This window comes from Halichoerus grypus, chromosome 10, assembly GCF_964656455.1.
Source record: "Halichoerus grypus chromosome 10, mHalGry1.hap1.1, whole genome shotgun sequence".
Classification (NCBI taxonomy): Eukaryota; Metazoa; Chordata; class Mammalia; order Carnivora; family Phocidae; genus Halichoerus; species Halichoerus grypus.
Genome location: NC_135721.1, coordinates 97,632,628 through 97,660,005, shown reverse-complemented (window position 1 = coordinate 97,660,005; position 27,378 = coordinate 97,632,628). Strand labels below are relative to the sequence as shown.

Genomic DNA, 27,378 nt, shown 5'->3' with positions numbered 1-27,378 from the left:
GTTTCTTGCAAACTTGAGTGGGGGGGGGGTGCCTTGAAACAACCTGGAGGTACCCATTCTTTCATACAATGAGGCACCCTTTGGAACCTGGAGATCAGGTAAGCAGATAAGTTCAATACAAATGTTAGCATCATCGGATCCCCATCAGGTTACTACAATCAGTGGGTAAACAGGGAGTAGGAGCGGAAAAAGCAAAGTTAATGGTTGGTAAGAGGTGCATAAAACATAATTAAGTAGGGAACAAAACAGAACGTGGAGATAAGTTAATAACAACTAATGCAACTATAGTTCTGCTTATGCTTTCAAAGTAGGTCCAGGAACCAGGTGTCCAGCCTCAGCTGCTTTATAATACATCTGACCAAGGTTTAGATATTATAACGCTCTTGAATATAGTTCTATAACAAGGTTTCTCACAAGACCAGAAAAGATCCTCTCTCTCCTTCATTCCTTTCTCACTCCTGCTTTCAATTACTGGTTTCTCAAAATCATTCAGGAAACTATGGAAGACAATTAACGGGCTATTGGAAAGCACAGAGCAACTGCCCAAGGACAGGAAAATGCACTAGCTCTTTTGAGAAGGACCTGGGAAATAGCATGCAGATCATTGTCACTGAGTTGGCATTAGATGATTTCTTTTTCACAGCGTAAGGTATAGTAGCCATTATTTAGCTGTTAATGAAACACGATGCACCGTCTGTCTTTAGGTCTCTGTGTTTCCTGTGGTATTTTCTTCCCATCTTGGCAAAGTCCTACATCATTCTCTTTTAATAGTTATGATGAGTTTTTGGCCAGAAGCACTTGCATAATACTGCCAGGTTATAGCTTATTTTCAGAGAAATAGTTTAGCCATCCTCAGCGTCAAACAGAAGCAATTAATGGCACAGATGTCCTTATTAACGTGCAGGGCACCCCGTCCTTTGTTATTCAGAAATCATTTTTAATTAGTTTATATTCTCTTTTAATGTGTTAAGGATATGCCCTTTATATTCCCTCATAATCCCTTAACTGAGACAGAACTAGTTACATTTCTTCTAATATATATATATATATATATATATATATATATATATATATAATGCTTTTCTGTGATTGTTTATGTCCTACACTTACGTGCATCTTCGTAAAATATCACATTTGTTTAGTGCTGCTAAATTTTCCATGAAGTTTCATCCATTCATGCAATATGTTTATTGAGTATCAGTTACTTTTCTAGTTACTGAGGGTACTTGAGTGAACAAAGTAGGCAAAATCCCCACCCTTAAGAAGCTTACATTATTTTCAAGTTGTTCCACCTTCAGGTGATCTTTTAAAAAATAAAAATCCCCATCTTATAAAACCAACCTATTTGGCCTCTTCATATGTACAAATCATAGCCAGCATTTAGAAATAGCATTTATAAAACATTTCTTTTGTGTCTGACAGTGTGCTAACCACTTTACATTTAGCTTACTTAATCCTCACAATAGCTCCAAAATGAGGTATTACTATGATCCTTAGTTTACAGATGAGGAAAAGAGGCTCAGAGAGATTAGTTAAGGGGAAGTTCAAAAATAAAGGGAAACCTCACCAAAGTGGACTGGGGAGGCTAGAAAGGGGAATACCACTCAATGTCAATTACAGGAAGAACTGTCAATTACAAACTCCAAAATTAGTGTCAATTACAGACTCAAGGAAAGAATTCTCAGTAGGAAACAATCATCAATTACAGGTCCCAACAGAAAAAAGATGTACACTGCATCTCCTCTACGAAATTCATTACTTCTGCAACTCAGCCAATGAGAAACCCTAATTACCTGGAGATCTTTCTTTCAAAACAACCCCTCCCAATTTCCTCCTTCTTCTCCATACAAATAACATTTCCCTACTGTGTTTGTGGGGTTTGCCAATGGTTTGACTGTAACTTGCTTGTCTTGCGTTTTACATTACCTGCCATTACCGAGTAAACCCACTTTTTTGATGGTAAAATAAGTTTTATTTTTAAGGTTATCGGAAGGGGTGCCTGGGTGGCTCAGTCGTTAAGCGTCTGCCTTCAGCTCAGGTCATGATCCCAGGATCCTGGTATGGAGCCCCACATCGGGCTCCCTGCTCAGTGGAGAGCCTGCTTCTCCCTCTTCTGCTCCCCCTGCTTGTGTTCCCTCTCTGTCTCTGTCTGTCAAATAAATAAAATCTTCAAAAAAAAAAAAGTAAGGTTATCAGAAGATACAAGATTAGATTTCCCTTGGCTTATAACAACCGTTTCATATTTCAGATGATACTTTACATATATTTGGTGAACAGAAGAATGACCGCATGTACTTTTTTGGATTCCCATTCAGCTAAGCATCAACATCAACAACTTCTATCATCCTAGAACAATCTAGGCATTTTGTGGGGACAGCAGATGGGAAGGGGGGTAGGGATTTTTTTTTTCCCAGTGAATTTAGGCAGATGATCTTAGGGGTGCTTGCTTGGCCATCATTGGAGGTGGTTGCCTTATCAGGTGAGAGCGAATGTGAGACATCAATTCCCTCTGCTTTCGGGACTCAACCTGAGTTGCTTCTGGGATTCAGGCTCATCAGCAGAATGGTGAGAAGCGTTCCCTCAAGAGCACCAGGAATCAGAGGACCCTTGGGGGTAGGTACCAGGTGCCCTCAAGGTGATGTTAAACCAGAGGCCACCAGAGCTCTGAGAAGGACGAAACCAAGGAACCTTCCCAGGTAGTTGGCATGAGGGGCTGCCTATGAAGCTATATAGGGTCTGGAAAGATGAAAGGCACTGTCGTGTGGGGTAAAACCACAGAAAGTCGTGGCTGCGTAAGGAAACAGATAGCCTCACTGCACGACCCCAGGAATCCAGTTTAATCCATGAGGTTCCTACAAGATCCTTCCCGGTCCCCAGCCACCCTTCCCGCCAGCCAGGTATGCGCATGCGCAGAGAGAGAGTCCAGCTGCGGTCGCAGGAGCCGGAGGGCATCGATCGACTCTAAGCTCGACTGCTCGAATTGTCGGCGCTTGATTGAGGCGCGTGGTAGCGTAACTTCCGGTAGCGGCTCCGTTTCCGGCTTTCGGTTCGTGGGGGACCAGCGTAGGCCTCAGGTGAGTTGGAACGCGTTCTCGTTCGCTGTTTCCGTTTTCCGGGTTGTCGGCCGCCTCTCGGCCTGACGCCAGTTTGTGGGAGCAGGGAGTGGACGGGACGCGGTGCTGGGAACGGCGAGTGTTTGCTCCCGGGTTCGCGGAGGGGTTGGCGAGAGGGCGGGAGGAGTTGGAAACTAACGCACTGGTCCTGCTAGGCCTCCGAATTTAGGAGAATTGTCTCTAGTGGGAAGGGTTGGGATCGGCGATCGCTTGGCCGCTTCCTGGGGCTTTGGTCGAACGTGCCACGGCTAGAGAAGCGGGAGGCTCCCTTTGGACTCCAGGTGCCCTTGCTCTAGTCCAGACCACTCTCAAACCTCGCGTGAGATCTTGCAAGAGCCTCCCCTTTGAGAGCTCCGCCTTCAGTTTGACGTCTCACTTTCTTCTTGTCGTTTTCGCGACCCCAGCCCTTCCAGGTTTCAGGTAAGGGGGGGGGGGGGTCGCAGATCTCTGAGAAGCGTTACCTTTCACCTGTTCCGCACAAGTGCAGTCCTTGTCTGTAGGCTTTTTCCTTAGCAGGCTTCCTATACTGTTCACACACAGTGGGTTTAAAATTGGTGAAATGAAAGTATATGGGGGGGGCACCCAAGGAAATAAAGCAGGGTCACAGTTGGCAACTAAAAACGGTGTAAAAAATGAAATAGTCAAGTGAGTGTGAAAGAAAAGTGCAAAAGGCGAGGAAACAAGGGTGGAATTCCCAAGTCTGCTGTTTATTAGCTAACGATTAGTCTAACGATAGGCAAGTCCTTTACCTGTATTAGCCATTAATAACAGCTACTCGAAGTGTTCACTGCCCATCTGAGAGCTGTGCCAGAACTTTGTCATCTAGTCTTCTGAGTTCTAGTAGGTAAGTGTTGTTACACCAGCCCCATTTTACAGCCGTAGACCTGAGATTAAAGAACTTGCCTTCAGTCAAGCAGCTAGTAATAAGCATACATAGGATTTGAATTCAGAGGAGGCTGGTACTAGAATCCGAGCTCTTAACCATCATGCAATACTGCTCTCTCTGAGCTCCATAATTTCAAGTCCGTTAGAGTTGTGTGATGGTGTATATAAATTAAGTAACTGATAGGAAAGCACTTTTTAAGTGTACTCGTGAAGTATTGCTTGGCAAACATCGTTAATGTGTTAATGATTTTTACTGGGCACACGTTTGCTAGTTTCTTTCTCATTTCTCTTAAAACCTAAAATATTATTTTAAAAATAATTTAATTAAGTGGGGCGCCTGGGTGGCTCAGTCGGTTAAACATCCAATTCTTGATCTCAGCTCAGATCTTGATCTCAGAGTTGCGAGTTCAAGCCCCACGTTGGGCTCCATGATGGGTGTGGAGCCTACTTAAAAAAATAAATAAAATAATTTCATTAAAAAACAAAGGTTATTTTGTTAGGTAAAAAAAAACTTGTTTGTTGCAAGTGAAAGATAAATAAAAAAATAAATGTATTGGGTGAAATAATGTTGTTAAAATCTGCCTAGATACTGGTGCTCCACCAAGTTTTGTGCCTGAGAACTATTTTTTTGTTTAAAAAGGAGGGCTAGCAAGTGCTGGAGAGGTTTTAATGACTACTAACAAAAACTGATATTTTCTGACATTTGGGATTGAAAGAAAATTGAGAAGTTAATAGTCCCTGTGTTAGGGGTGCCTGGGTGGCTCAGTCGTTAAGCGTCCTCGGTCCTGGGATCGAGCCCCGCATCAGGCTCCCTGCTCGGCGGGAAGCCTGCTTCTCCCTCTCCCGCTCGCCCTGCTTGTGTTCCTGCTCTCGCTCTCTCTCTGTCAAATAAATAAAATCTTTTTTTTTTTTTTTTTTAAAGATTTTATTTATTTATTTGACAGAGACACAGTGAGAGAGGGAACACAAGCAGGGGGAGTGTGAAAGGGAGAAGCAGGCTTCCTGCCGAGCAGGGAGCCCGATGTGGGGCTCGATCCCAGGACCCTGGGATCATGACCTGAGCCGAAGGCAGACGCTTAACGACTGAGCCACTCAGGCGCCCCAAATAAATAAAATCTTTAAAAAAAAAAATAATCCCTGTGTTGTCCTTATACGACACAACAGTGTGAGTTAATGCTCCCTGTTTATAACAGAATATTTACTGTCTCCTTAGGCAGTTTGAACAGTTTAACTCCAAACATGGATATCAGACCAAATCATACAATTTACATCAACAATATGAATGACAAAATTAAAAAAGAAGGTAAGTGCTTTTAAAAACCATTTGCTCACAACCCAAGTGCATTTAATTGCTAGCATCTTAAAAACTGTACTGCTTCAAAACTCACATAGTAATCTTTGTCAGTACCTGAAATAATGGCTTGTTCCTTTTGTGTGAGAATTTTAAGGCTTTTTAAAAACAAAAATAGGTAGGGGCTGGAAATTTGGTGAATATGTTTTCACTCAGATAAAATGGTTTGAAACAACTTTTAGGGGCGCCTGGGTGGCTCAGGTCATGATCCCAGAGTTCTGGGATCGAGCCCTGAATCGGTTCCCTGCTCTGCGGGAAACCTGCTTCTCCCTCTCCCACTCCCCCTGCTTGTGTTCTTTCTCTCGCTGTGTCTGTCTCTGTCAAATAAATGAATAAAATCTTAAAAAAAAAATACAACTTTTAAAATTAGATAGCCAGTAGTATAATGTGATTTTATTAAAATATGTAACTTTAAGTAAATGCATGGTGGGGGGCACTCATTGCAGTGTCATTTTATGAAGAGTTTTGCCACTGTTTCTTTAATAAATAAATTGTTTTCCCCTCTACTTTTGCTCAGAGTTGAAGAGATCCCTGTATGCCCTGTTTTCTCAGTTTGGCCACGTTGTAGATATTGTAGCTTTAAAGACCATGAAGATGAGGGGGCAAGCCTTTGTTATTTTTAAGGAACTGGGCTCATCCACAAATGCCTTGAGACAGTTACAAGGATTTCCATTTTATGGTAAACCAATGGTAAGGCAATCTTATATTTTCGGTTTAATCACTTAATGGTATGTTAAGTTTGTAGATATGCATTTGAAACTATGGGCTGTTCCTTTCTGTTTTTAATTGTTAAAGCAAGTTTGGGTTTATTTTATTTACACATTTGTATTTATAGAAACACAGTAATAGTAGAGTTTATAATTTACTAATTTATGATAGTTCAGATGGGCAATAACAAAATATAATATTTTTTAAACATTGTACACCTAGATGTAAATGTTTAAAAAATAGTGGCAGTATTGGCAATATTCTCATCTCAAAAGAACTAGATGTTAACTCAAGATTAAAAAGAAACCTTTTTTGTAAACTTGTAAAACAATACAAAACACAAAAATCATGGGTCAGAGAGGAAATCAATTTGAAGTTTCAGAAAATAGCATAGCAAAATACATATCAGAAGCCATGCAGTCTAGAAAAAGCAGTGATCTAAGAAAAATTCATAGGTTTAAATCATAAGTTTTATTGATGAATAAACAATGAGGGACAGTGAAATAGTCATGCATAGAAAGTTTTAACCTCAGGAATGATGTGAGATTCACATTTAGCTGCTGGGTGAAGATTGGGTTGTTGGAGGGCCAAGAGGGACTAGGGAACTCAGGAGGCCACTCTCTAGAAATGATTGGCACTGGCTTCACTTTGCCAACTAAATATTTTAAATCAATGGAATCGTGTACCTACAGAGTACCTTGGGTACGGATTCCTAGTGCTTTTTCCTGAGACTAGAATGGGATGAGAAGAGACCTTGAGGAGAAAGCCAAGGCCCAGAGTTTCCAGGCCCTGGATCCTCATTCTGACTCTACCATTAACTGGCTGTGTGCCTATGTTCATTTTCAGTACCTATAAAATGTAAGGAGATTGGCTATCCTTTAGGCTAATTCAGAGGTCAGCAAAAACTTTATATGAAGGACTGGATAGTAAATATTTGAGGCTTTGTGGGCCACAGTTTCTGTCACATATTCTTGTGTCTGTGTGAGTTTTTTTTAACAACGCTTTAAAACTGTAGGGAAAAAAGTCCTTAACCTATAGGCCATATAAAAACAGGCCATGGGCTGGCTGGATTTGGCCCATAGTCTAGTGCAGATACTGGTCTAATCCCTTTATTTTAGAAATGAAGAATCGGAAAAAAAAAAGATAGAGATAGAATGAAAGAATGAATCAGGCACAGAAAGGTTAATTGCCAGTCTAGGTTATATTAATACAACCAATGGCAGTACAAGGCCTCGAAAGCTAACCTGACACCCAGTATTACGATTTTTCCCCCCAAACTAGGAGTTGGCACACTGTCCTAAAGGGCCAGATAGTAAGTATTTTAGGCCTTGTGAGCCAGATGATCTCTCCTGCAGCTGTTTAACTGCCTTTATGGCAGCAAAAGCAGCTGTAGATGGTATGCAAGTGAACGAATGTGGCTGTGTTCCAGCAAGACCTGATTTATAAAAACAGGCAGTGTTCGCTGTGGTCATTGGTTTGAGGGCCTTTATATAGCACATTTAATTCAGGAGTGGGCATTTTTTTCTCTGTTACTAGAGCAAGTTTTCTTCTCCTTTTCTATCCAGTTCCCCTTTTCCCATCACTTCCCATCTGATGGGCACCAGCTGTGTGGAAAGGCCCACCTCAGAAAACTAGGATTGTGCCTTCATATACTCTTTTTAATAAGTTGGAATTGCCTGAAACCAGTTTGTCTGTCTTAGTAAGTATGAAGAAATAGTATAATGGAGATTGCAGTTGGCAAGAGCATAAGACTGGGTTTTAGTTAAAATCGAAAATTAATATGGAGGAACGATTTCTTCCTATAGAGGATTTTGTTTTGTTGAGTTGAGATGACAAGTTTGCATGCGCCAGTTACTCAGATACAGGAAAGCTAGACGTTTTTGGCACTGGCTTCACTTTGCCAACTAATTATTTTAAGTTAATGGGAAAGGTCCAGTAGACTGATAATGCACTGGAAGTGTTTTATGAGTTCCATTTCTACCTTCAGGAAGGTAGCAGATACTGCCAAATTTCCAGCATCCTGGAAGAGGAAGAAGAATGTTCTTTGAGCTGTCTTGCTTTGTGTTTATTCAGGTGGTTTTAGTTGCTCTTCTGTTTTAAATCCCAACATACCAGATCAGAAGTAAGCAAAATTTGCTATAACTTGGAACTCATGACAAAATTACCCAAATTCAAGGAAATTTGGTTATTTAATACCAAAAATACCTCAGTAATGTAGAACCATCTTCCTGAATGGCTTCTGTTATGAAACCTTTGGCATAAATGTAAACCTTGCTCCTTCTCTAAGCTGTGGGTATACTTTTTTTTGTCCCTTATGGGTCTTTGGTCTCCAACCAAGGTTTTTCAGCATTGGTACTTTTGACATTTTGACCTGAATAATTCTTGTTGTGGTGGGCTATCGTGTTCATGGCAGAGTGTTTAGCAGCATCCCTGGGCTCGATCTACCACATGCCAGTAGCATGACAACCCAGACTGTCTCCATTCAATAGCACCAGTTGTCCCCTGTGGACAAAATCACCTCTGGTTGAGAATCAATAGTGTAGACCAGCCAGCTAAGAATGATGGCTGAGATCAGGGATTTTTCACAGGTGACTGTGTCATAAGGACAGGTCACCCAAGATCTGTTCAGGTCAGGGAGAAGGTTGAAGACACAGGGGAGATGGCAGGGGAGTCCTTGGGACTAAGAGTTAGTCTAAGCGGGTGCCTGGGTGGCTCAGTCGTTAAGTGTCTGCCTTCAGCTCAGGTCATGATCCCGGGGTCCTGGGATCAAGTCCTGCGTCAGGCTCCCTGCTTTGCGGGGAGCTTGCTTCTCCCTCTCCTTCCCACTGTGCTCTCTCTCACTGTCTCTGCCTCTCACTCTCTCAAATAAATAAAATCTAAAACAAAATTAAAAAAAAAAAAGAGTCGGGGCGCCTGGGTGGCTCAGTTGGTTAAGCGACTGCCTTCGGCTCAGGTCATGATCCTGGAGTCCCTGGATCGAGTCCCGCATCGGGCTCCCTGCTCGGCAGGGAGTCTGCTTCTCCCTCTGACCCTCCCCCCTCTCATGTGCTCTCTCTCATTCTCTCTCTCTCAAATAAATAAATAAAATCTTTAAAAAAAAAAAAAAAAAGAGTCTAAGCATTCCTTCTGGTTAGATGATGACATGCCAAGACCAGCAGTTGCTTACAGGGATAAGTCCGCTTAGAAACCCTATGGTACAGTAGCCCAGAGTAGCCAGAGAAAGCTTTGCATACTGAGGTGAGGGTAGGATGCTCCCCTCTTGTTTCCCCAGCACACTCATCTCTAGCTGGGGAAAAAGAGAGACTTGCTTTTGGTTTTAACAAATTTTCTTTCAAACCCATGTTGTTTTAGGTCACTTGTTTCCTTTCAGACTGAGATGAAATTCTTGTTCTATAAGGCAATTTTAGATAGTAATTTTGTAGGACTCTTGTGTTTTGATATGGTCAGAGAGGTTGTTTCAGCTCATTCAGCTCCAGAGAAGAAATGTTTCTTGGAAATGGAAATTGCAGTTTGCAAATAGATACACCCTAGAAAATGGTTTAACTCCTAGCAAAAATTTGGGTGATTGGTGTTGAATCTAGCTGTGTAATAATGCTTTAGACCAGGGCCATGCTACTCAAAGTGTGGGCCCCATCATCCACTTTGTGCCTGTTAGAAGTGCAGAATCTCAGGCCTCGCTCAGACCTACTGCATCAGAATCTGCAGTCTTCCATGTAGTTAGAATGCGTGTTAAAGTTTACCAAATGCTCTCCTAGACAAGGGTTTTTAAAAGCTCTCCTGTTGTCTTGCTGGCATACTGTTCTTGCTGGCCGAGGTATAGGAAGAATCAGCAAATGGCCTGGTTGCACTAGCTGAGATGCTAGTTTGTTTCTTTTCAAAGCATTTTGAAGTTTAAATTGTTGCCACTATTAGTCATTTCATTTAAAAATCCTAGATCAGATTCAAAGGGAAATCATTCTCAATCTTTACTTTACCTGTGGAAATAAATTCCATATAATACATTCCACAGCTAATCGACACATCTTGACCCTTTTATTGAGAGTCCTTACCAAGGAGTAGACAACTTTCCAGTGCTTTTTTCTGTTTCATGAAATTGAGAGAAGCAGTGGTGCAGATGTTGCAAAGTTCTGTTTCCCATATGAAAATCTCTGGGTTTTCTTCTAATAAGCAGTTGAGTCTAACTTTGTCTAAGTTGTGAATCATAGACCACAATTTATTTTCATTTGGTGCTCAGTGTATTTGACAGATTTCCTGAGGGATGTGTTTAAAACCAGCTTGTAGTGTGTTTGTGTAATGAAATTTGAAATACTACTGAAGAGTATAAACAGCTTTCAGCATAATGAATAGTAACCTGTTTCCAAATAATTAAAACAGCGAATCCAGTATGCAAAAACAGATTCTGATATAATATCTAAAATGCGCGGCACTTTTGCTGACAAAGAAAAGAAGAAGGAAAAGAAAAAAGCAAAAACTGTGGAACAGACTGCGACCACTGCAAACAAAAAGCCTGGTCAGGTGAGATGAACAAAGTTCCTAGGTTTGTTGGTGTTAAGAACTTGATAGGGATGTCCGTTTTCCACTTAAGGGATGATCTTTGGGGTGTGTGTGTCTGTATGTGCCTATGTGTGTGTTTAAAAGGTGCAATTTCAAGAAGCTGGAATTGGTTGAGTTCTAGAATTCCAATATTTATATTTAAGCCCCAAATTAAATCTAAACCCTTATAAACGCAGATTTATATTAAACAGTTTTATTTGAATTTGTATGACATTTAGTTCCATCATTCGTCAAAATATGTTAATATTTGCTGGCATCTTTCTCAAGTTCTACTGTCAATAATGCTATAGATATTATCTTTTATCTTGAGTACCCCACACAAAGCTGCTTTCTTTGAACAGTTCAGGAATTCAAAAATCTAATTTAAAATGCCAGATAAAAGTGAGATTATCGTCCAAAATGAAGTTACTTTTGGATTGAAAGTCATTAGAAATCAGTTTCAAGAAGTACAGTGCTTGACTTTTGTCTGATTGTTAAAAAAAAAAAGACTGGTTCTTGGTTTTTCCGTATATATTTCTCCACAATTTTAAAGGTTAGAGATTAAGTTTTATGATTAACAGTCTTTAAAATTTTGGACTAGATCTTTCAAAATTAACTGACAAGTTAAAGTTTGACTCAGGTACCATGTAAATTCTTAGAATAAGAAATCTTTTTAAATTAATGTGTTTTTTTAAGGTTTTAATTCCAGTAGAGTTAGCTTAAGTGTTGTTAGTTCCAGGTGTATAGTATAGTGATTCGACACTTCTGTACATGACTCCGTGCTCGTCACAATAATTATCCTCCTTAATCCCTGTCCCCTATTTCTCTCATCCCTCTACCCATCTCCCCTCTGGTAACCATCAGTTTGTTCTCTGTAGTTAAGGGTCTGTTTCTTGCTGTGTGTCTCTCTTTTTGTTTTTCCTTTGTTTGTTGGTTTTGTTTCTTAAATTCCACATATGAGTGAAATCATACGGTATTTGTCTTTCTCTGACTGATTTATTTCATTTAGCATTATGCCCTCTGGTTCCATCCATGTTGTTGCAAAAGACAGGATTTCATTCTTTTTTATGGCTGAATAATACCACATTGGATATATACACCACATCTTTATCCATTCATCTATCGATGGACACTTAGGTGGCTATTGTAAATAAAGCTGCTATAAACATCGGGGTGCATGTATCCCTTTGAATTAGTGTTTTTGTATTCTTTGGGTAAATACCCAGTAGGGCGATCGCTGGATCATGGGGTGGTTCTATTTTTAATTTTTTGAGGAATCTCCACACAGTTTTCCAGAGTGGCTGCACCAGTTTGCCTTCCGACCAGCAGTGCAAGAGGGTTCCTTTTTCTCCACATCCTCACCAACACTTGTGGTTTCTTGTGTTTCTGATCTTAGCCATTCTGACAAGTATGGGGTGACATCTCCTTGTAGTTTTGACTTGCATTTCCCTGATGATGAGTGATATTGAGCATCTTTTCATGTGTCTGTTAGCCATCTCTTTGTCTTTGGAGAAATGACTGTTCATGTCTTCTGCCCATTTTTTAGTTGGATTATTTGGTTTTTGGGTGTTTCATCAGTTTCTAATATACTTCGGATACTTAACCCTTTATCGGTTATGTCATTTGCAAATATCTTCTCCCATTTAGTAGGTGGCCTTTTAAAAATTAATGTTATTTTTATGCAGTAATTAAAATTATAATCACCTGTTGCTGTTTTAGAGCAATCAGAAATTTTAACTGTTTTTTATTTCTTTTGTTTAGGGAACACCAAATGCAGCAAATACCCAAGGAAATTCAACACCAAATCCTCAGGTAATCTTTGTTTCCATGGGTGCTTGCTTTTTAAAGTAAAATTATAAACCAATAAGAATAATATACAACAACTTGCCTGTCTCCAAAAAATGAAAATAATTCCTTTTACAAGACGTGAAATTAGGGGCGCCTGGGTGGCTCAGTTGTTAAGCGTCTGCCTTCGGCTCAGGTCATGGTCCCAGGGTTCTGGGATTGAGCCCCGCATCAGGCTCCCTGCTCCACGGGAGGCCTGCTTCTCCTTCTCCCACTCCCCCTGCTTGTGTTTCCTCTCTTGCACTGTGTCTCTCTCTGTCAAATAAATAAATAAAATCTTAAAAAAAAAAAAAAAAAAAAAGACATGAAATTATATAACACTTTAACATAGAAACTCACTTCTCAAGACATTGTAATTTTTTTAAGGGGCAGAAATGAAACCTGACTTTATTCCTTGCTTTCCATAATGTTTCGATGATGGAATCAAAATGACAGATTTTAAACTACAAAGGCTGGGAGCAAACTATTTTCACTACAGTATGTACAAAGCCCCCAGGACTTTATAGACACACAGGTTGGGGAAATTGGTCAGGTGAATGGGCTCTCTTTCCCTACCAGTTGCTCAAAGCACTGAACTGTCTTTTTTAAATAGAGCAAGGTTGTTTTATGGTTACTCTTGCTCCGGCTTCTGAGAACAAATATATGTCTCTTTATAGATAGGTTTTAGAAACCTCTTAGCAAATCTCCCTGCTGGAGGCTTCAAAGAGAAAGCCTCAATTAGGTACTAATGGTTTCCTCTTGGTTCCTTGGATGCTCGAGTCTGACAAGATCCTTAAGTCCGGAGAATTCCTTGCACCTCAGAGCTTTCCTTCTCTGATTTGAAGTTATGTGCATTTTCCTATATTCTCTCCCTCCCTCCTTTGGCAATTATAGTACAGCTTACAAATGCCAGCACTTAATTCTCTAAGCCTTAAGTTCTTCACACGTCCTCTTTTCTCTTCATGAAAGTAGCCGCCTGAAGACAGAGAGGCTCTTAGGTACAGGATGACCCTGTCCCTATAGTTCCCCATAACCCCAGCTTAGGGTATCAGATAATTAGTTTAACATCTAATAATACTTGTTTCTACTTATTGGATGTAACTAGATGCTCTGTATATCTCATTTACTTGCAGAAAACATTAAAAGTCACCAAGTATTGGCTCTAAGTGGTAGTTCCAAATTTTCTTAAATGCTGGGAGATTGTAAACAATAACTCCGAGGATTGAAACCTGAGTTATTATTCGGGTAACCAGCTGAAGATGGGTGACACTGCTGTCTTCTCTAGTTTTGTTAGGATCTTTCAGTTATGTAATCTAGTTGACAGTCCTTCCAGTACAGCTGACTCTGGATGCTTAAAACTTAAACATTGTTTTAAATACTATTAAATACTTTAAACTTAGTAAGATTTGTAATCATCCAAATTTGTATTAAGTGACTTGAATGTCTGCGTAGTTGCTGTTAGGTTTATGTTTATTTCTCCAGTGTAATTGTTTTTCAGCGTTAGTGTTCGCTGTAGTGCTACAATTTCATAATCCTTAATAAACTGGAATGTAGTTCTCTGAAGTTTAGATTTTAATGTAAGAACCGAATGGTTTACTATACTTTTTATACTTAAAGCTAACTTGCCTTTTTTCTTTGTAATAGGTCCCTGATTACCCTCCAAACTATATTTTATTCCTCAATAATTTACCAGAAGAGACTAATGAGATGATGTTGTCCATGCTGTTTAATCAGTAAGTTTTATCGTAAACCAGTCTGTGTTCTGAAAGCCTCCCAACAGGACAAATAGTTCTTCTATGGGTTGAATCCTTTTGTGTATCACAACAGTAATTCCTATAGCGTCCTTGATTTGGTCTGGGATTAATGATGTGAATTGAAGCCAATCTGCAGATTTAGCAAATAAAAAGCTGAATTACCTCTAATGTTTGAATTACTCTTAATTGATGAGTATAAGAGGAAACAAAGCTTTGATATAGTGACAAAATTGAACTAGCTTACATTATACCTGTACTTCTTTCATTGTATTATTATTTGTATTTTAGACTCTTTCAGCCTACTCAGGATTCTTGGTAGGATATGATACTTTTCCTAGACCAGTATTGGGAAGTTGCTGATTTAAACACAGAATAAGCATTCATGTATTTGATATCCTTTATATCCTTTATATATTTATGTATATAAATTGTTTCTCTTGTAGGTTTCCTGGCTTCAAGGAAGTACGTTTGGTACCTGGGAGGCATGACATTGCTTTTGTTGAGTTTGAAAATGATGGACAGGCTGGAGCTGCCAGGGATGCTTTACAGGGATTTAAAATCACACCGTCCCATGCCATGAAGATCACCTATGCCAAGAAATAACATATGGGAGAGTTGTCTTTAAAGCACTTGGTGTTATTTATAGTGTTTGTTTTGATAACATTTGGTCAGGCCATTTTTTAATAGTTGGGATGAGGGGGAGTGGAAGTGAGATTTTTGTGAATGATTTTAAAAAATACCTAGGCTTTGTTTAGCCTTAGTGAACTATGAAATAAGAAGGCCTCAATTTTGTATAATAAACTTTTATTTGTATTCTTTACCTAATACTTCATTTATTCCATTGTCCTATCATCAAATGTTTATGCTAGTCTAGAGCACCTCTTAAGGTATATAAAACTGTAATAGGATGCTTTCCTAGTATTATTTTGGAGCAGCTAATGGCAGAGAAACATTGAATCTTTTTTTTTAATATTTTATTTATTTATTTGAGAGAGAACACGAGCGGGGGGGGAGGGGCAGAGATAGAGGGAGAGAGAATCCTCAAGCAGACTCCCCGCTGAGTACGGAGCCCGAGGCAGGGACGCAGAACTCGATCCCAGGACCCTGAGATCATGACCTGAGCCTAAGTCAGCCACCTACTCGACTGAGCCACTCGGACGCCACCATTGAATCATTTTAACAAAAGGAGAATTAGATCAAGTCCTTGATTAGACTTCTTGTAGTTTTTTTTTTATTCATATGGACTGCCAATCCTGGGGGTGGGTGGGTGGGTGTGTGTGTGTGTGTGTGTGTGTGTTGCATTAATGGTAAAAATAATTGCCCTAAGTGTTAGAAGAAAATGAGACCTGGACAGGAACCAAATTTGAACTTTGTGCTCTTCAAATAAATGAGCATCATTTCTTGGTGCTAGTAGGCATTTCACAAAGCTTTTCATTCAGCATTTAATTGGATAAAGGCCATTTTGGAGTAACTTCTGTTTTCTGGGAAAACAAGGAAAGGGAATGCTGTCTTTCAACTTCTTATTTCATGCTCTTATCCTCTTGATGCAGGATTTTTCCTAAGGAATACCTGCTTGTCTAATAATCTAACCTTTTCTTTAGGAAGGTTTCCCTCCAAGGGAAACAATTTACAATCTAAAAAATTTTTTAAGATAAATAGGCTGACTTGTGAAGAATTGCCAATTCTAACCTTGATATGTCTTTGTAATTCTCAAACACCTATGTTTAATTCTTAAACACCAAAGCTCGTTTTCTTTAGCTTTTGATTTATACCTGAGGCTGTGATTCAGTCCCCTGCTAGTAAAACCATGGGCATCTTTAGAAGTGGACAATTTTTTGCACATACAGCACACATTAAAGTGACACTTGATCATTTTTTCATGTTTTTCTTTGAATATTTCCTTGAACAAAAGTTTGAATTTTTATTGTATACTTAATGGGAAGACTACTTTTTAGACTTATGTAGATTTTTGTCAGGTCACTCTTATGTATACATGAGGAGGAAAAAGCAAAATAATTTTTATTCCTAAAGCTGCCACATTTAGAATCTCTTTTTAAAAGATTTTATTTATTTCAGAGAGAGCACAAGTGGAGGGAGGTGCAAAGGGAGAGGGAGAAGCAGACTCCTCGCTGAGCAGGGAGCCTGACAGGGCTGGATCCTAGGTCACTGAGATCATGAGCTGAGCCAAAGGCAAACGCTTAACTGACTGAGCCACCCAGGTGCCCCTAGAGTCTGACTTATTTGAATAACTAACTTAGTTTTCAAGTTTATGTACTCTTGTAAAATGTATTAAGAATGAATTACTAGAAAAAGGACCATACTCTTGAGATGTTAGAGCAATGCCAGTTGCTATTACATTTTCTAACCCCTTCCTCTCAGTGACTGTCCTTACCTTGTCTGAGAAAAGGGTTTCACAGACATCCCTGCTTTGAGGGTCTGTATGAGAGGAAGTAGAAAGGGCTGTGTAGCTGGAGTGGGGCGAGAGGGAGGGAGGGAGGGGAGAGTAAGATGGGACTATGTAGACGTTTTTAAGGACTTGCTTAAATTCTGAAATGGGGAACTCCGATTTTTTTTTATTTTAATTTTTTATTTTTTTAAAGATTTATTTGACAGAAACAGAGAGGGAACACAAGCAGGGGGCGTGGGAGAGGGAGAAGCAGGCTCCCTGCTGAGCAGGGAGCCTGATGTGGGGCTAGAGTTCAGGACCCTGGGATCATGACCTGAACCGAAGGTAGATGTTTAATGTCTGAGCACCCAGGCACCCCCCCCGCTTTTTTTAAGATTTTATTTCAGATTTTTTTAAATTGAGTTATTTACATGCAATAAAATTCACCCATTTTTAGTGAGTTTGGGTGAGTGACCCAATTTGATGGGTTTTGACAATTGTATGCGGTTGTGTAATAACCATAATCAAGATACAGAGCCTTCCATCACCCCTCAAAAACAAAGACTCCCTTTGCCCCTTTGCAGTTAATCCATTCCCCACCCCTGACTCTAGGCAACCGATGGTCTGCTTTCTAGCACTGTAATTGTCCCCAGTATAGAATACTTTTGGGGCCACCTGGCTGGCTCAGTCGGTGGAGCATGCAACTCTTGATTTCAGGGTTGTGGGTTCGAGCCCCACGTTGGGTGTAGAGGTTACTTTAAAATTAAAAAAAAAAATCATTAGAATGCTTTTGAAGGTCATCTCTATTGAATGCATTAGCAGTTCTAACAGTGGATGGGCATTTGGCTTCTTTTTAATTTGGGGCTGTTAGAAATAAAGAGCTTATGAACATCTGATTACTTCTGAAAGCTTTTTATTTTGATATAATTTCCAATTTATATAAAAAATGCAGAAATAGTACACAGCTCCCATAAACGTTGCTGAAGCATTCAGGAGTCGTGCCACCTTGACCCTTTATTACCCCTTAATACTTCAGTGTGTATTTCCTAATACAAGACCACTCTGCTACATAACTGCCATATGACCAGCAGAATCAGGAAATAACATTAATCCAGTATCCAATCTGATTCACATTTTGCTGATGTCCCTAAAATGCCCAAGAATTCCAATCTGGGATCATGCCACATGTGGTTGTCTCTTCAGTGTCCTGTGCATTCCTCAGCCTGTCCTTACCTTTCTTAATGGTATACAGAGATATCGTATGTCTGTATTTGTGGCTGTTATCTATACAGTTATATGAAAAAGGAATTTACAGCAGTATCTCTAATTGCAATCCGACAACCCTGAGTTTATTCTGGGCTTCCCCCTTTCCCTTTGTTTTTTAAGATTTTATTTATTTATTTGAGAGAGAGAGAGCAAGCCCGTGTGCACAAGCAGTGGGGAGAGGGAGAAGCAGTCTCCCCGCTGAGCAGGAGCCCAATGCGGGACTCGATCCCAGGCCCCCGGGATCACGACCTGAGCCAAACCCAGGCACCCCAGCCCTTCTTTCCTTCTTTGTAACTCCTCCGCTCCCAGTGATCAATGCATTTACTTACTGCTTAAATCTCCTGGAATGTAATCAAACTCTGAGAAGCAAGGCTACAAGAGGGAAGAGGGGGAAGAAAAAGGGAGCTAACTACCCTTTGAAAATGATTTGATCATGCTGGGATCTTGGGCCCATCTGTGGGAGTTGCCAGTTTTGGAGGAAGTAGATGTTGCGCTCATCTAATGTGGTGGTTCTCAACTTCAAGTTTAACTTTAACTTCTGCTGCGGATTCGAATCATCTGGGAAACATTTCCAAATGCCCATGCCTAACCTACACCCCATATCAATTAAATCCCAATCTCTAGGCGTGAAACCCAATCAGCAATATTTTTAAGTTCCCTGAGTGATTCCAATGTGAGTTAAGAACTAACAAAGCAGATTTCTACCTTTTGAAATAGGTTATAATGATTAGATCTTTAGTTCAAATTGTATTTTTCCAAGGCAGCATATTGATAAGAAGAAGATGGTGTAAAAATGCAAAGTGTTGTGGGGCACCTGGGTGGTTCAGTTGGTTAAATGTCTGACTCTTGGTTTCAGCTCAGATCATTATCTTGTGGTTGTGGGATCGAGCCCCATGTTGAGCTCTGTGCTCTGCACAGAGTCTGTTTTAGATTTTCTCTCCCTCTTGCTCCTGCTCACACTCTTTCTCTCTCTCTCTCAAATAAATAATCTTTTTTTTTTTTTAAAGGAAAGCATTGCATCACATCTCCATTTTGAGCTTTTGAAATTTAAGGTGTAAAGTATTTTCTGTTTGGGTATTTAGCAAGTATTTTGTCCTTGGAAATATTGTATCCAGTAAAGATCTAATGCAGAATGTGAAGCCCTGGCTTAAAATTTGTGCTGTAATTGATTTGCCCTTGAGCAGTACTTCTCAAACTTTCATGTTCTTCCAAATCACTTTTGTAGCTTATTAAACTGATCTAGCAGGCCTGGAGGAGAGGGGTGGGTTTTTTTTTTTTTTTTCCTTAAGATTTTATTTATCCATTTGAGAGAGAGAAAATGAGAGAGAGAGAGCATGAGAGGTGGGAGGGTCAGAGGGAGAAGCAGACTCCCTGCTGAGCAGGGAGCCCAATGCAGACTCCATCCTGGGACTCCAGGATCATGACCCGAGCTGAAGGCAGTCGCCTAACCAACTGAGCCACCCGGGCACCCTGAGGGGTGGGGTTTGAGAGACTTTATAAAGTGATGCTGAATGTGCTGATCTGGGGACCATGCTTTGGTGGCAAAACCCCGGAGTCTTTGCCCTGATAACTTAGTCGGTGAGTCTTGATTTTGGGGTGTTTTGAACCTCTTTTGAAACTTGATAAAACCTAAGGGCTTTCCCCAGGAAAAACAAAATTAAAACAAAAACGTGCATATATACACCTAAGCATACAACTTCAGGGAGGCCATGCATTCATTCAATGAATACTCATTTTTCTTTTTCTTTTTTTTTTTTTTTAAGATTTTATTTATTTATTTGCCAAAGAGAGAGACAGCAAGAGAGGGAACTGAAACAGGGGGAGTGGGAGAGGGAGAAGCAGGCTTCCCGCGGAGCAGGGAGCCCGATGCGGGGCTCGATCCCAGGACCCCAGGATCATGACCTGAGCAAGAAGGCAGACGCTTAATGACTGAGCCACCCAGGCGCCCCAAATACCCATTTTTCTGGGTGCTAACGATAGAGCAAAGGGCAAGATTGACAAGGTCCCCACCTCCTGGAGCTTTCATTGTGGTGTCTGGGGACAAATCGCCACCACGTAAATAAAGAAGGCCTGTCGGGTAGTGATAAGTGATGAGGCAGTGTACCACGAACGCACAATGGATGGATTGAGTTGGAGGAGTGCAAGAATGGCTTTGTGAAACCGGTCTTCTGTCTGTCTGGGGAGACATCTTGTCCAGAGACCTGAGGGCCAGTCTACGGAACTAAAGCTTCCCCAGCAATCAGCTCCAGAGGGCCTAAAGTAGAAATGAGCCTCGCAGTTTCATAAGACAGATCAGCTGGTATGGCAGGTGCAGAGTGAGTGAGGGAGAGAGTGACAGGAGGTGACTTCAGAGGGGCAGAGGGACCAGATCATGCAGGGCCTTGTAGGTCACAGCAAGGAAGCTGCTTCTACCCCATCCACTGCCCAAGCCTATTTTTACACCTTAAAGGAGCCACGGCCTCCATTTTAAGAACTGCAGATCGAGAACTAATTTAGGAACAAAACCAGAAAGATGTCATTTGGAGATTAAAGGCACAGAGAATACACCTGAAAATCCAGATGAAGGAGGTGAGCCTGCTCAGGACAGAGCCCTTCTCCGGACCCCCAGTATCCACAGGGTCTGGAGCCTGCCTCCAGGGACAACTGCTGGCTGAGTAATAATAAGTTTAAGTTCCAATCTGCAAGCAAAATGTTAGTTTCCATCCTGTCTCCGCCCACTGCAGAATGCTAGGACATCCCAGGCCTGCCCGGGGACGCACTCAGATGGCTTGACATCTCTTTTCTTTACTTCTCCACCTTCCAATAGCCAATAATGGCTTGGTGTGAGCACCGGCCTTAGCTTGCTAAGTTGTTGTGATGGCTCGGTTGTGGCTTTATTCCACATTTCACTCTGCTCCAGGGGGCGGGGGGCTTGGACAGTGTTGCAATCCCCATTTCTGTTAAGTGCCTCTTAAGTGGCAATTGTCTTTTAGCTCTCCTGTGTTGAGGGCTGGCTTGAGACCATCACAGTCTGTAAAAGAGCTGCCTGATCAGGATTAAGATTTAATCAATGCTTTAGTTTTCCCAGAGACCCTCTTAGGCCCCTAGATTATAAGGAAGGAAAAATGCACTGGCAGCCTGCTTTCGGAAATGATTTCCAATTCATATTTTCCTTGAAGTGAAACAGGAAATGAGGAATTTAAAATCTCAATTCTGGGGCACCTGGGTGGCTCAGTCGGTTGGGCGTCTGCCTTTGGCTCAGGTCAAGATCTCAGGGTCCTGGGATGGAGTCCCGCATCGGGCTCCCTTGCTCCGTGGGGAACCTGCTTCTTCCTTTCTCTCTGCCTCTCTCCCTGCTTGTGCTCTCTCTGCCTCTCTCTCTCTCAAATGAATAAATTAAAAAACCTTAAAAAAAAAGGTGGTTCTGGCCTTTGCTGGACTGTAGGGGCTGTAGTTTCTTTATCTATAATGGAGATATTGAATTAAAGAAGCTTCCACATCTGGGCCAGCTCTTTAAAATATGGTCCTCTGAAAATAACACACTCCACCCCCAAATAAAACCTTTTTTAAAAATAATACTATAAGTATATTTTGCTTTGCCAGTTTATCCCCAGTTTTGTACAAAATTATTTTGTTAAGTTGAATGCTTGTCCCTCATCTTGTGAGGTGACTGCCTGTTGGAGGGAGGGAGGAGGAGGTTCTGCTCTGAAATCTCATCATCAGCCAAGTCGGACAGGGCATCTGGACAGGGACCTCTATTCTAGAAACAGTTCCGGGGCGGGGCGGGGCAGCGGTGTGAATTTTGTGAAAGAGATACCAGCCCCAAACACTAGAAGAAGCAGCAACCTATTGTCTTGTCTCTCCTCATAGAAAGTAAATCCTTGGGGCCAGGGAATTTTTTTTATTCACTGCTGTATCCCTCGTGCCTGGAACAGTGCCTAGCACACAGTAGGTGCTCAGTAAATATTTGTTGAATAGATGGAGCTGCATATTGGCACTTCAACTTTGGTGATTTCTAGCAGTACTCCTCTTTCCGTGGGAAAGACTCCCAGAAGCAGGGAGAAGGACGGTAACAGGAACCTCTAGCTTTCTCCTGTCTCCACCCAGGAGCATTTTGAGACTGAATTTCAAAAGTCCCAGAGAGGAAGAAAAGATTGTTCCATTCTTTCCAATTCACCTATGTCCCCCTTTCTGCATTGAAACGGTCTAGATCTGGTAACGGCTCATGTGTTACAAACTATGTCTGCCTCAGGACAGACGTGACTCCCGAAAATCGTATCATGGATGATTTGTAAACTTAAGCATCCTTGATTTATCTATTCTATAAATCCACATGTTTATTAATTGGATTTGTTTCAAGGAACATTATGTGTTCTAAGGATATAGATCTATATTTTCAGCAGATTCCTGTAGTCAGTACATCTCTGCTCCTAAGTGGAAAGAATAGGAAAATGGAGCCAAAAAATTGTTTTAAATGATTTAAAATTCTCCTAGTTCTTTCCACAATGCCCTACTAGTTCAGTGTACCACAGCTAAAGTGGCTTTACCAATGGTGGACCGTTTGGATATCATTTGTGTATATATATAAAAAAAAGACATCGAGTTTGAGTCTCTTTGGAAAACCAGATGCAAATTAGCCCCTGGAGCTCAGGAGCTCTTAAGAAAGCAGAGGAAGGAACGGTGGGCACCTTCCCATTGGCTGGGGGGACTCACCCAGATGTCTGGCTCCCACATAAAAGACAGGAACCACTGCAGTCAGTTCCCACTTTCAGTTAAAGGACGACAGCAAAACAGCAAAAAAAGGAAGATGGCCAGACTATTAATACTTTCCCTCCCAGGTCTTGTAGCCATATGTGCCGTGCACGGAATATTTATGGACAGACTGGCTTCCAGGAAGCTCTGTGCAGATGACGAGTGCGTGTGTAAGGACATTTTTTATGCCTTTTTTTTTTTTAAGATTTTATTTATTTATTTGAGAGAGAGAGCATGAGAGGGGGGAGGGTCAGAGGGAGAAACAGACTCCCTGCCTAACAGGGAGCCTGATGCAGGATTCGATCCTCTGACTCCAGGATCATGACCTGAGCGGAAGGCAGTTCCTTAACCAACTGAGCCACTCAGGCGCCCTTTTTTATGCCTTTCATTATCTTTCTATTATATAATTGAAAAAAAATGGGGCGCCTGGGTGGCTCAGTCAGTTGAGCAGCTGCCTTCGGCTCAGGTCGTGTTCCCAGAGTCCTGGGATCGAGCCCCATGTCTGGCTCCCTGCTCAGCGGGGAGCCTGCTTCTCCCTCTGCCTGCCGCTCCCCCTGCTTGTGCTCTCACTCTGTCAAATAAATAAATAAATAAATAAATAAATAAATAAATAAATAAATAAATAGAAAGAAAAAGAAAAAAAAATCCACTAACAGCAGAACTATCTAATTGGGCTTTAAGTGAATCTTCTCTAACGTGTATGTCGCTAGCACTGCTTGGTCTATACATTCGGTGTCTTAACTACCGAGAATTCACTTGGTTGAGATTTTCAGCTTTCATACGTTGGCTATATTACTCGTCTTGAACTGAACATTCGGGAGCTATAAACTGGGAGTTATTAGTCTCTCTGATTTCCTATTTCTGATATGTTTGGCCTTTTTACTGTTAGAAAATCCAGGAGACTAAATAATGTAGTCATTTCAATGTTTCTTTTCTTCCAGATACTATTTCCCTCTCCAGAGCTCAAGAAGATTACAATGCCCCGGACTGTAGGTTCATTAATGTTAAAAAAGGACAGCAGATTTACGTTTACTCAAAGCTGGTACAAGAAAACGGAGCTGGAGAATTTTGGGCTGGCAGTGTAAGATGAGATCCTTGCAAATATACACACATCTTGACATAGGTTGCTCTTAATTTTTTCTTTCTGACCTACCTCCAGTACATTTTAGTGTTTGAAACGAGCTCTCAAGAATAATGGAGAGGTTTAGATGCAAGTGCAGAAAATCACATGCGTTTGCTTTTGTGGCATTTTGAAGAAACAAAGAAAATTTCATAACAAAACCAGATGTAGGTTTATGTGATGTGTTGGCAAGAACTAGTCAACCACGTGGGGGGCTTGAACATCTTAAAGAGTTTGAAACTTACTCAAAAATGTTTGAACGGATTTGCCAAGGAAAAGGCATGCGTGTTGGCAGTCAGGCTCCGCTTCAATATTTTAAAGGAAACCAACACCCGCTTCAGTTCCAGAGAATCTGCTTTCTTCAGTGAAAACCTGCAGGGGTGGGCCCTAGGGAGGGATGAAGCAGGGCTGATTTGCTGTCGTCATCTGCAGCCCCACAGACACCTTCTCAAGGAATGAAGAATTAAATCCTAAATTCACTCAAGTATCTGTGCACTCGAATATTTAACAACCAAGAAAGGCCAGTTCTTTAAAATAAAAGTATCTATTTAGTTTTTTAGAAACGCACTGACTTTGTTTATGGGTTCCAAAAAGATTTTGGGCAGCTCACAAGATTGCATAAAATAAAGAAATGCTCAGTGAGACCGGGAAGACCCGGCCACAGGAGAACAGAGACACACTTTCTGTGGGTTGACTCAGTTGCTGTGAGTGAGCTTCAAAGTTGGATCTGAGGCCCCTGGAACCCAGAGGGGAAAATGGAGTCATTGCAATTCTGTAATTCTCATTCACAGCAAATGTGATGCCAGGGGGTTTCTAGAAGTGGACTCCCAGCTGCAGCCCCCTGACTGTTACTCTTCTGGGCACTCAGGTCTACGGAGATGACCGTGAGGACGAGATGGGCACCCTGGGCTATTTCCCCAGCAGCTTGGTCGAGGAACAACAGGTGTACCAAGAAGCTACCAAGGAAGTCCCCACCACGGTAAGTGTCTCAGAGCGGGCTGGAGAAGGACCCAGATCCTGGGCTGATACAGGCAGGTGTTAAAGATGCATCGTGTCACTTACAAGACGACCGGAGCAAACCCCCCTACTTGTAGCGGAGGCTTCCCCGAGGCAGGGAGGTTTGCAAGAGCATTTACACCTACTCTCAGTGTTGAAAGGTTACCAAACTTTCTCCACCCACCCCCTTTTGTTTTTAGATACAAGTTATCCTAGAAAGGAGTCCATGTCACAAAGAAAGAAACGAATATAGTATTCACGGACTCTTAACTGATGGTTACATTTATTTACTAAAACACTTGGGCTGGGAAAAAATCAGCACCTGTATTTAATCAAATCAAAACACTGGAAAAAAAAAATCTTTGGATGCCTTATTTCTGTGGTAGATAGATTCTACTTATGTTTGAAAAAGAAATTATATTCTTTCCAGTGCCCTGGGGTCTTGCAAGCCCCAGAAGAGACATAAAAGATTCCCTTTGAGCTACTTGGCAGGGTGGTTGTTTTGAAGAGATTCTCCTGGAGCTAATTGCTATGTGAAATAACTTCAAAACATTGCCCAACCCACACAAACGGGACTTGCTTGTCATCGCTTCTGAGCACTGAGCTTGAATGTGTCAAATAACCACCAATTAAAAGTGTATTTGAGAACCTTCATTTTAAGTAGTTTTTGACTTAAAGTGATAATTATGTCATACTCTTTGGACTTCAACCTTATTTTAAATCTAGATTTCCCTTTGATGACCTATAATTTTTAAATAAAGAAACTATATTTGTTTTCTGGCCCTTGTGTGCTCAGTTCAATCTTTTTTTTTTTTTTCTCTAGGATATTGACTTCTTCTGTGAGTAAGAAATTAGACAAACCTGCAAGTAAAAAGGAAACACTAAAAACTAGGAAAAGCGAAATAAGAAAAAAATACGTGTCCCTAATTCCTGACTTTTGTTTCAAGGCTTTGTTATCCTTACGGGAGGGCTGGGCCTTGGTGGCCAGAGGTGGCACATGAAGGAGGGGTTTCCATTCAGTTTTCTGCTGGCCTGGTCTTCCCACCACCTGGGGCAGGGCGACGTTTGGCTCAAGAGGGAGAATTGAAAGCAGAAATTCTATTTCAGCCTAGAGAATCCTCTCTTACACAAGAATGTATACAGAGAATGGCTCACTTTTATTATTTTTAAACTGTAATTCTTACCAGCTCTTTGGCTTCTTATACAAACTTGGTAGGTCACAGATCTTCCCTTTGGACATGCTGTTTTCTAATTATTTGTCTCACTGGCCATTTGGAGTGTTATAATGTACCCAAAGGGACTATATCCCCAAGGAGTATTCGAGGATTGTTGTTACTTTTAATATTGGTTGCCTTTGGGATGTGAAGCTGGTGGGAGTGGACGAGCTGTTTGGGCTCAGAGATGTTTGGACTATGCCTCTTTCTCTTAAAAAAAAAAAATCACAAATTATTTCAATGGAATTTTATCTTCTAGTGATCAATTTACCGCTCCCCAAATTTTAAGTAAGTGTGTGTGTATGTAATAAGGGTGGAGCAGCTTATGAAATATTTGTAATGGGATAGTTTCCCCATCATATGTGCTGTCACTGCAAACATTTGAGCTTCAAGTCAAAAGACAGGGGGAAAAAGTCTGTGGGTTATTTCTCGACTTCTCTTTCAACTTTGAATTTCCTCTTCCTGTGCAAAGTCCCCCAGCCAAGGATGATGTGTGAATAAATCTGTTGAGGGGATTGGTGGTCCCAAAGGATATACAAGTGTCTCTACATTTGATTGGAAATTTGCTTTGATTGTGTATTCCTAGTATAATTCTTTTTATGTAGTCATGAGTCTTTGTTTATATGCAGTTAAAATGCCTGTACTTTGACAATTTCTGAATTAAAAATTGTTTTAAAACATTTTTCACCTGGGGTCATCGAAAGTCTGGAAGGCACTTGGAAATAGGGTTGGTTCCTCAGTTTTCCATGGTCTGTTCATCCCACCAGCATGAAGAGGAGGGCATTTACGATAAGTCAGAGATGGGGACCCCAGGGTCATTTTTCCAGGGGTGTCCATTGTGATTTGGGGTGAATATATTTTTGCCAAATTCCCATGGGGTTCCATCATGTGAAATGGTACCCTCAAAAAGCCCCCCAAACCCAAACCCACTTACTGCATTCCATAAAATGTTTCAGGCCAATCTAGGGTGGTCAACACAATTTAAGGTAAGAGGTATTTATCCTCTGTTTCTATCTACCTCTCACTTGCTGGCTCCCCCATTCCAGGTACCCCATTATCCCTCAAGATACCCAGCATCCCCATGACACTCTCCATCTGCCAAAGCCCCCATCTGTCTGGCCTCATGCTTCCAGCCTTCCTCCCCAAGCACAGGGCTTCAGGCTGTGGTCCCTCCTGGCCACACCTGCCTTCCCTTCACCAGAACCAATCTCATCCGGACTTTTGGGGTCACTGATTGGTTTCCATCTTCTGGGGGCCTAGCCGCATCAACAGAATGAAAGCACCTGCAGGGAGCTAGCCTTTCAGTAGGCAAAGGGCCATCCCTGGCCCGGGGGCAGCGTGGGCCTCACTTGGGTGCGGGTTAAGAAGGCAGAACGCCAGGGCCCACCGCAGACTTTCTGAATCAAATCTGCATTTTCACAAGACCCCCAGATTTGAGGTTCATGGATGCATTGGAGGGAAAGAGAAACCTCCTTCTACCCTCCTCGGGTCTCTGGC

The 27,378-nt window shown here is 41.3% G+C and overlaps 2 protein-coding genes across 4 annotated transcripts; both read left to right on the top strand.

Annotated features, from left to right (window-relative positions):
- Positions 1 to 2,925: 2,925 nt before the first annotated feature.
- Positions 2,926 to 14,988, top strand: SNRPB2 (small nuclear ribonucleoprotein polypeptide B2). 3 transcript variants are annotated; one of them, XM_078056898.1, is made up of 7 exons: positions 2,926 to 3,074; positions 5,212 to 5,301; positions 5,867 to 6,039; positions 10,432 to 10,572; positions 12,352 to 12,402; positions 14,059 to 14,147; positions 14,612 to 14,988. In XM_078056898.1, exons 2-7 carry the CDS (start codon positions 5,238 to 5,240, stop codon positions 14,769 to 14,771), a joined length of 678 nt encoding a protein of 225 aa, XP_077913024.1. In that variant the 5' UTR covers positions 2,926 to 3,074; positions 5,212 to 5,237; the 3' UTR covers positions 14,772 to 14,988. The 3 variants fall into 3 exon arrangements, with proteins under 3 accessions (XP_077913024.1, XP_077913026.1, XP_077913025.1); XM_078056900.1 differs by having other exon boundaries at positions 2,957 to 3,074; positions 5,216 to 5,301; XM_078056899.1 differs by lacking the exon at positions 2,926 to 3,074 and adding an exon at positions 3,127 to 3,533.
- A 7,419-nt stretch (positions 14,989 to 22,407) lies between these two features.
- Positions 22,408 to 26,559, top strand: OTOR (otoraplin). Its single transcript, XM_036120518.2, has 4 exons — positions 22,408 to 22,721; positions 23,493 to 23,632; positions 24,540 to 24,650; positions 25,491 to 26,559. The coding sequence occupies exons 1-4, from the start codon at positions 22,517 to 22,519 to the stop codon at positions 25,512 to 25,514; spliced, it is 480 nt and encodes a 159-aa protein (XP_035976411.1). The 5' UTR covers positions 22,408 to 22,516; the 3' UTR covers positions 25,515 to 26,559.
- The last annotated feature ends 819 nt before the right edge of the window (positions 26,560 to 27,378 follow it).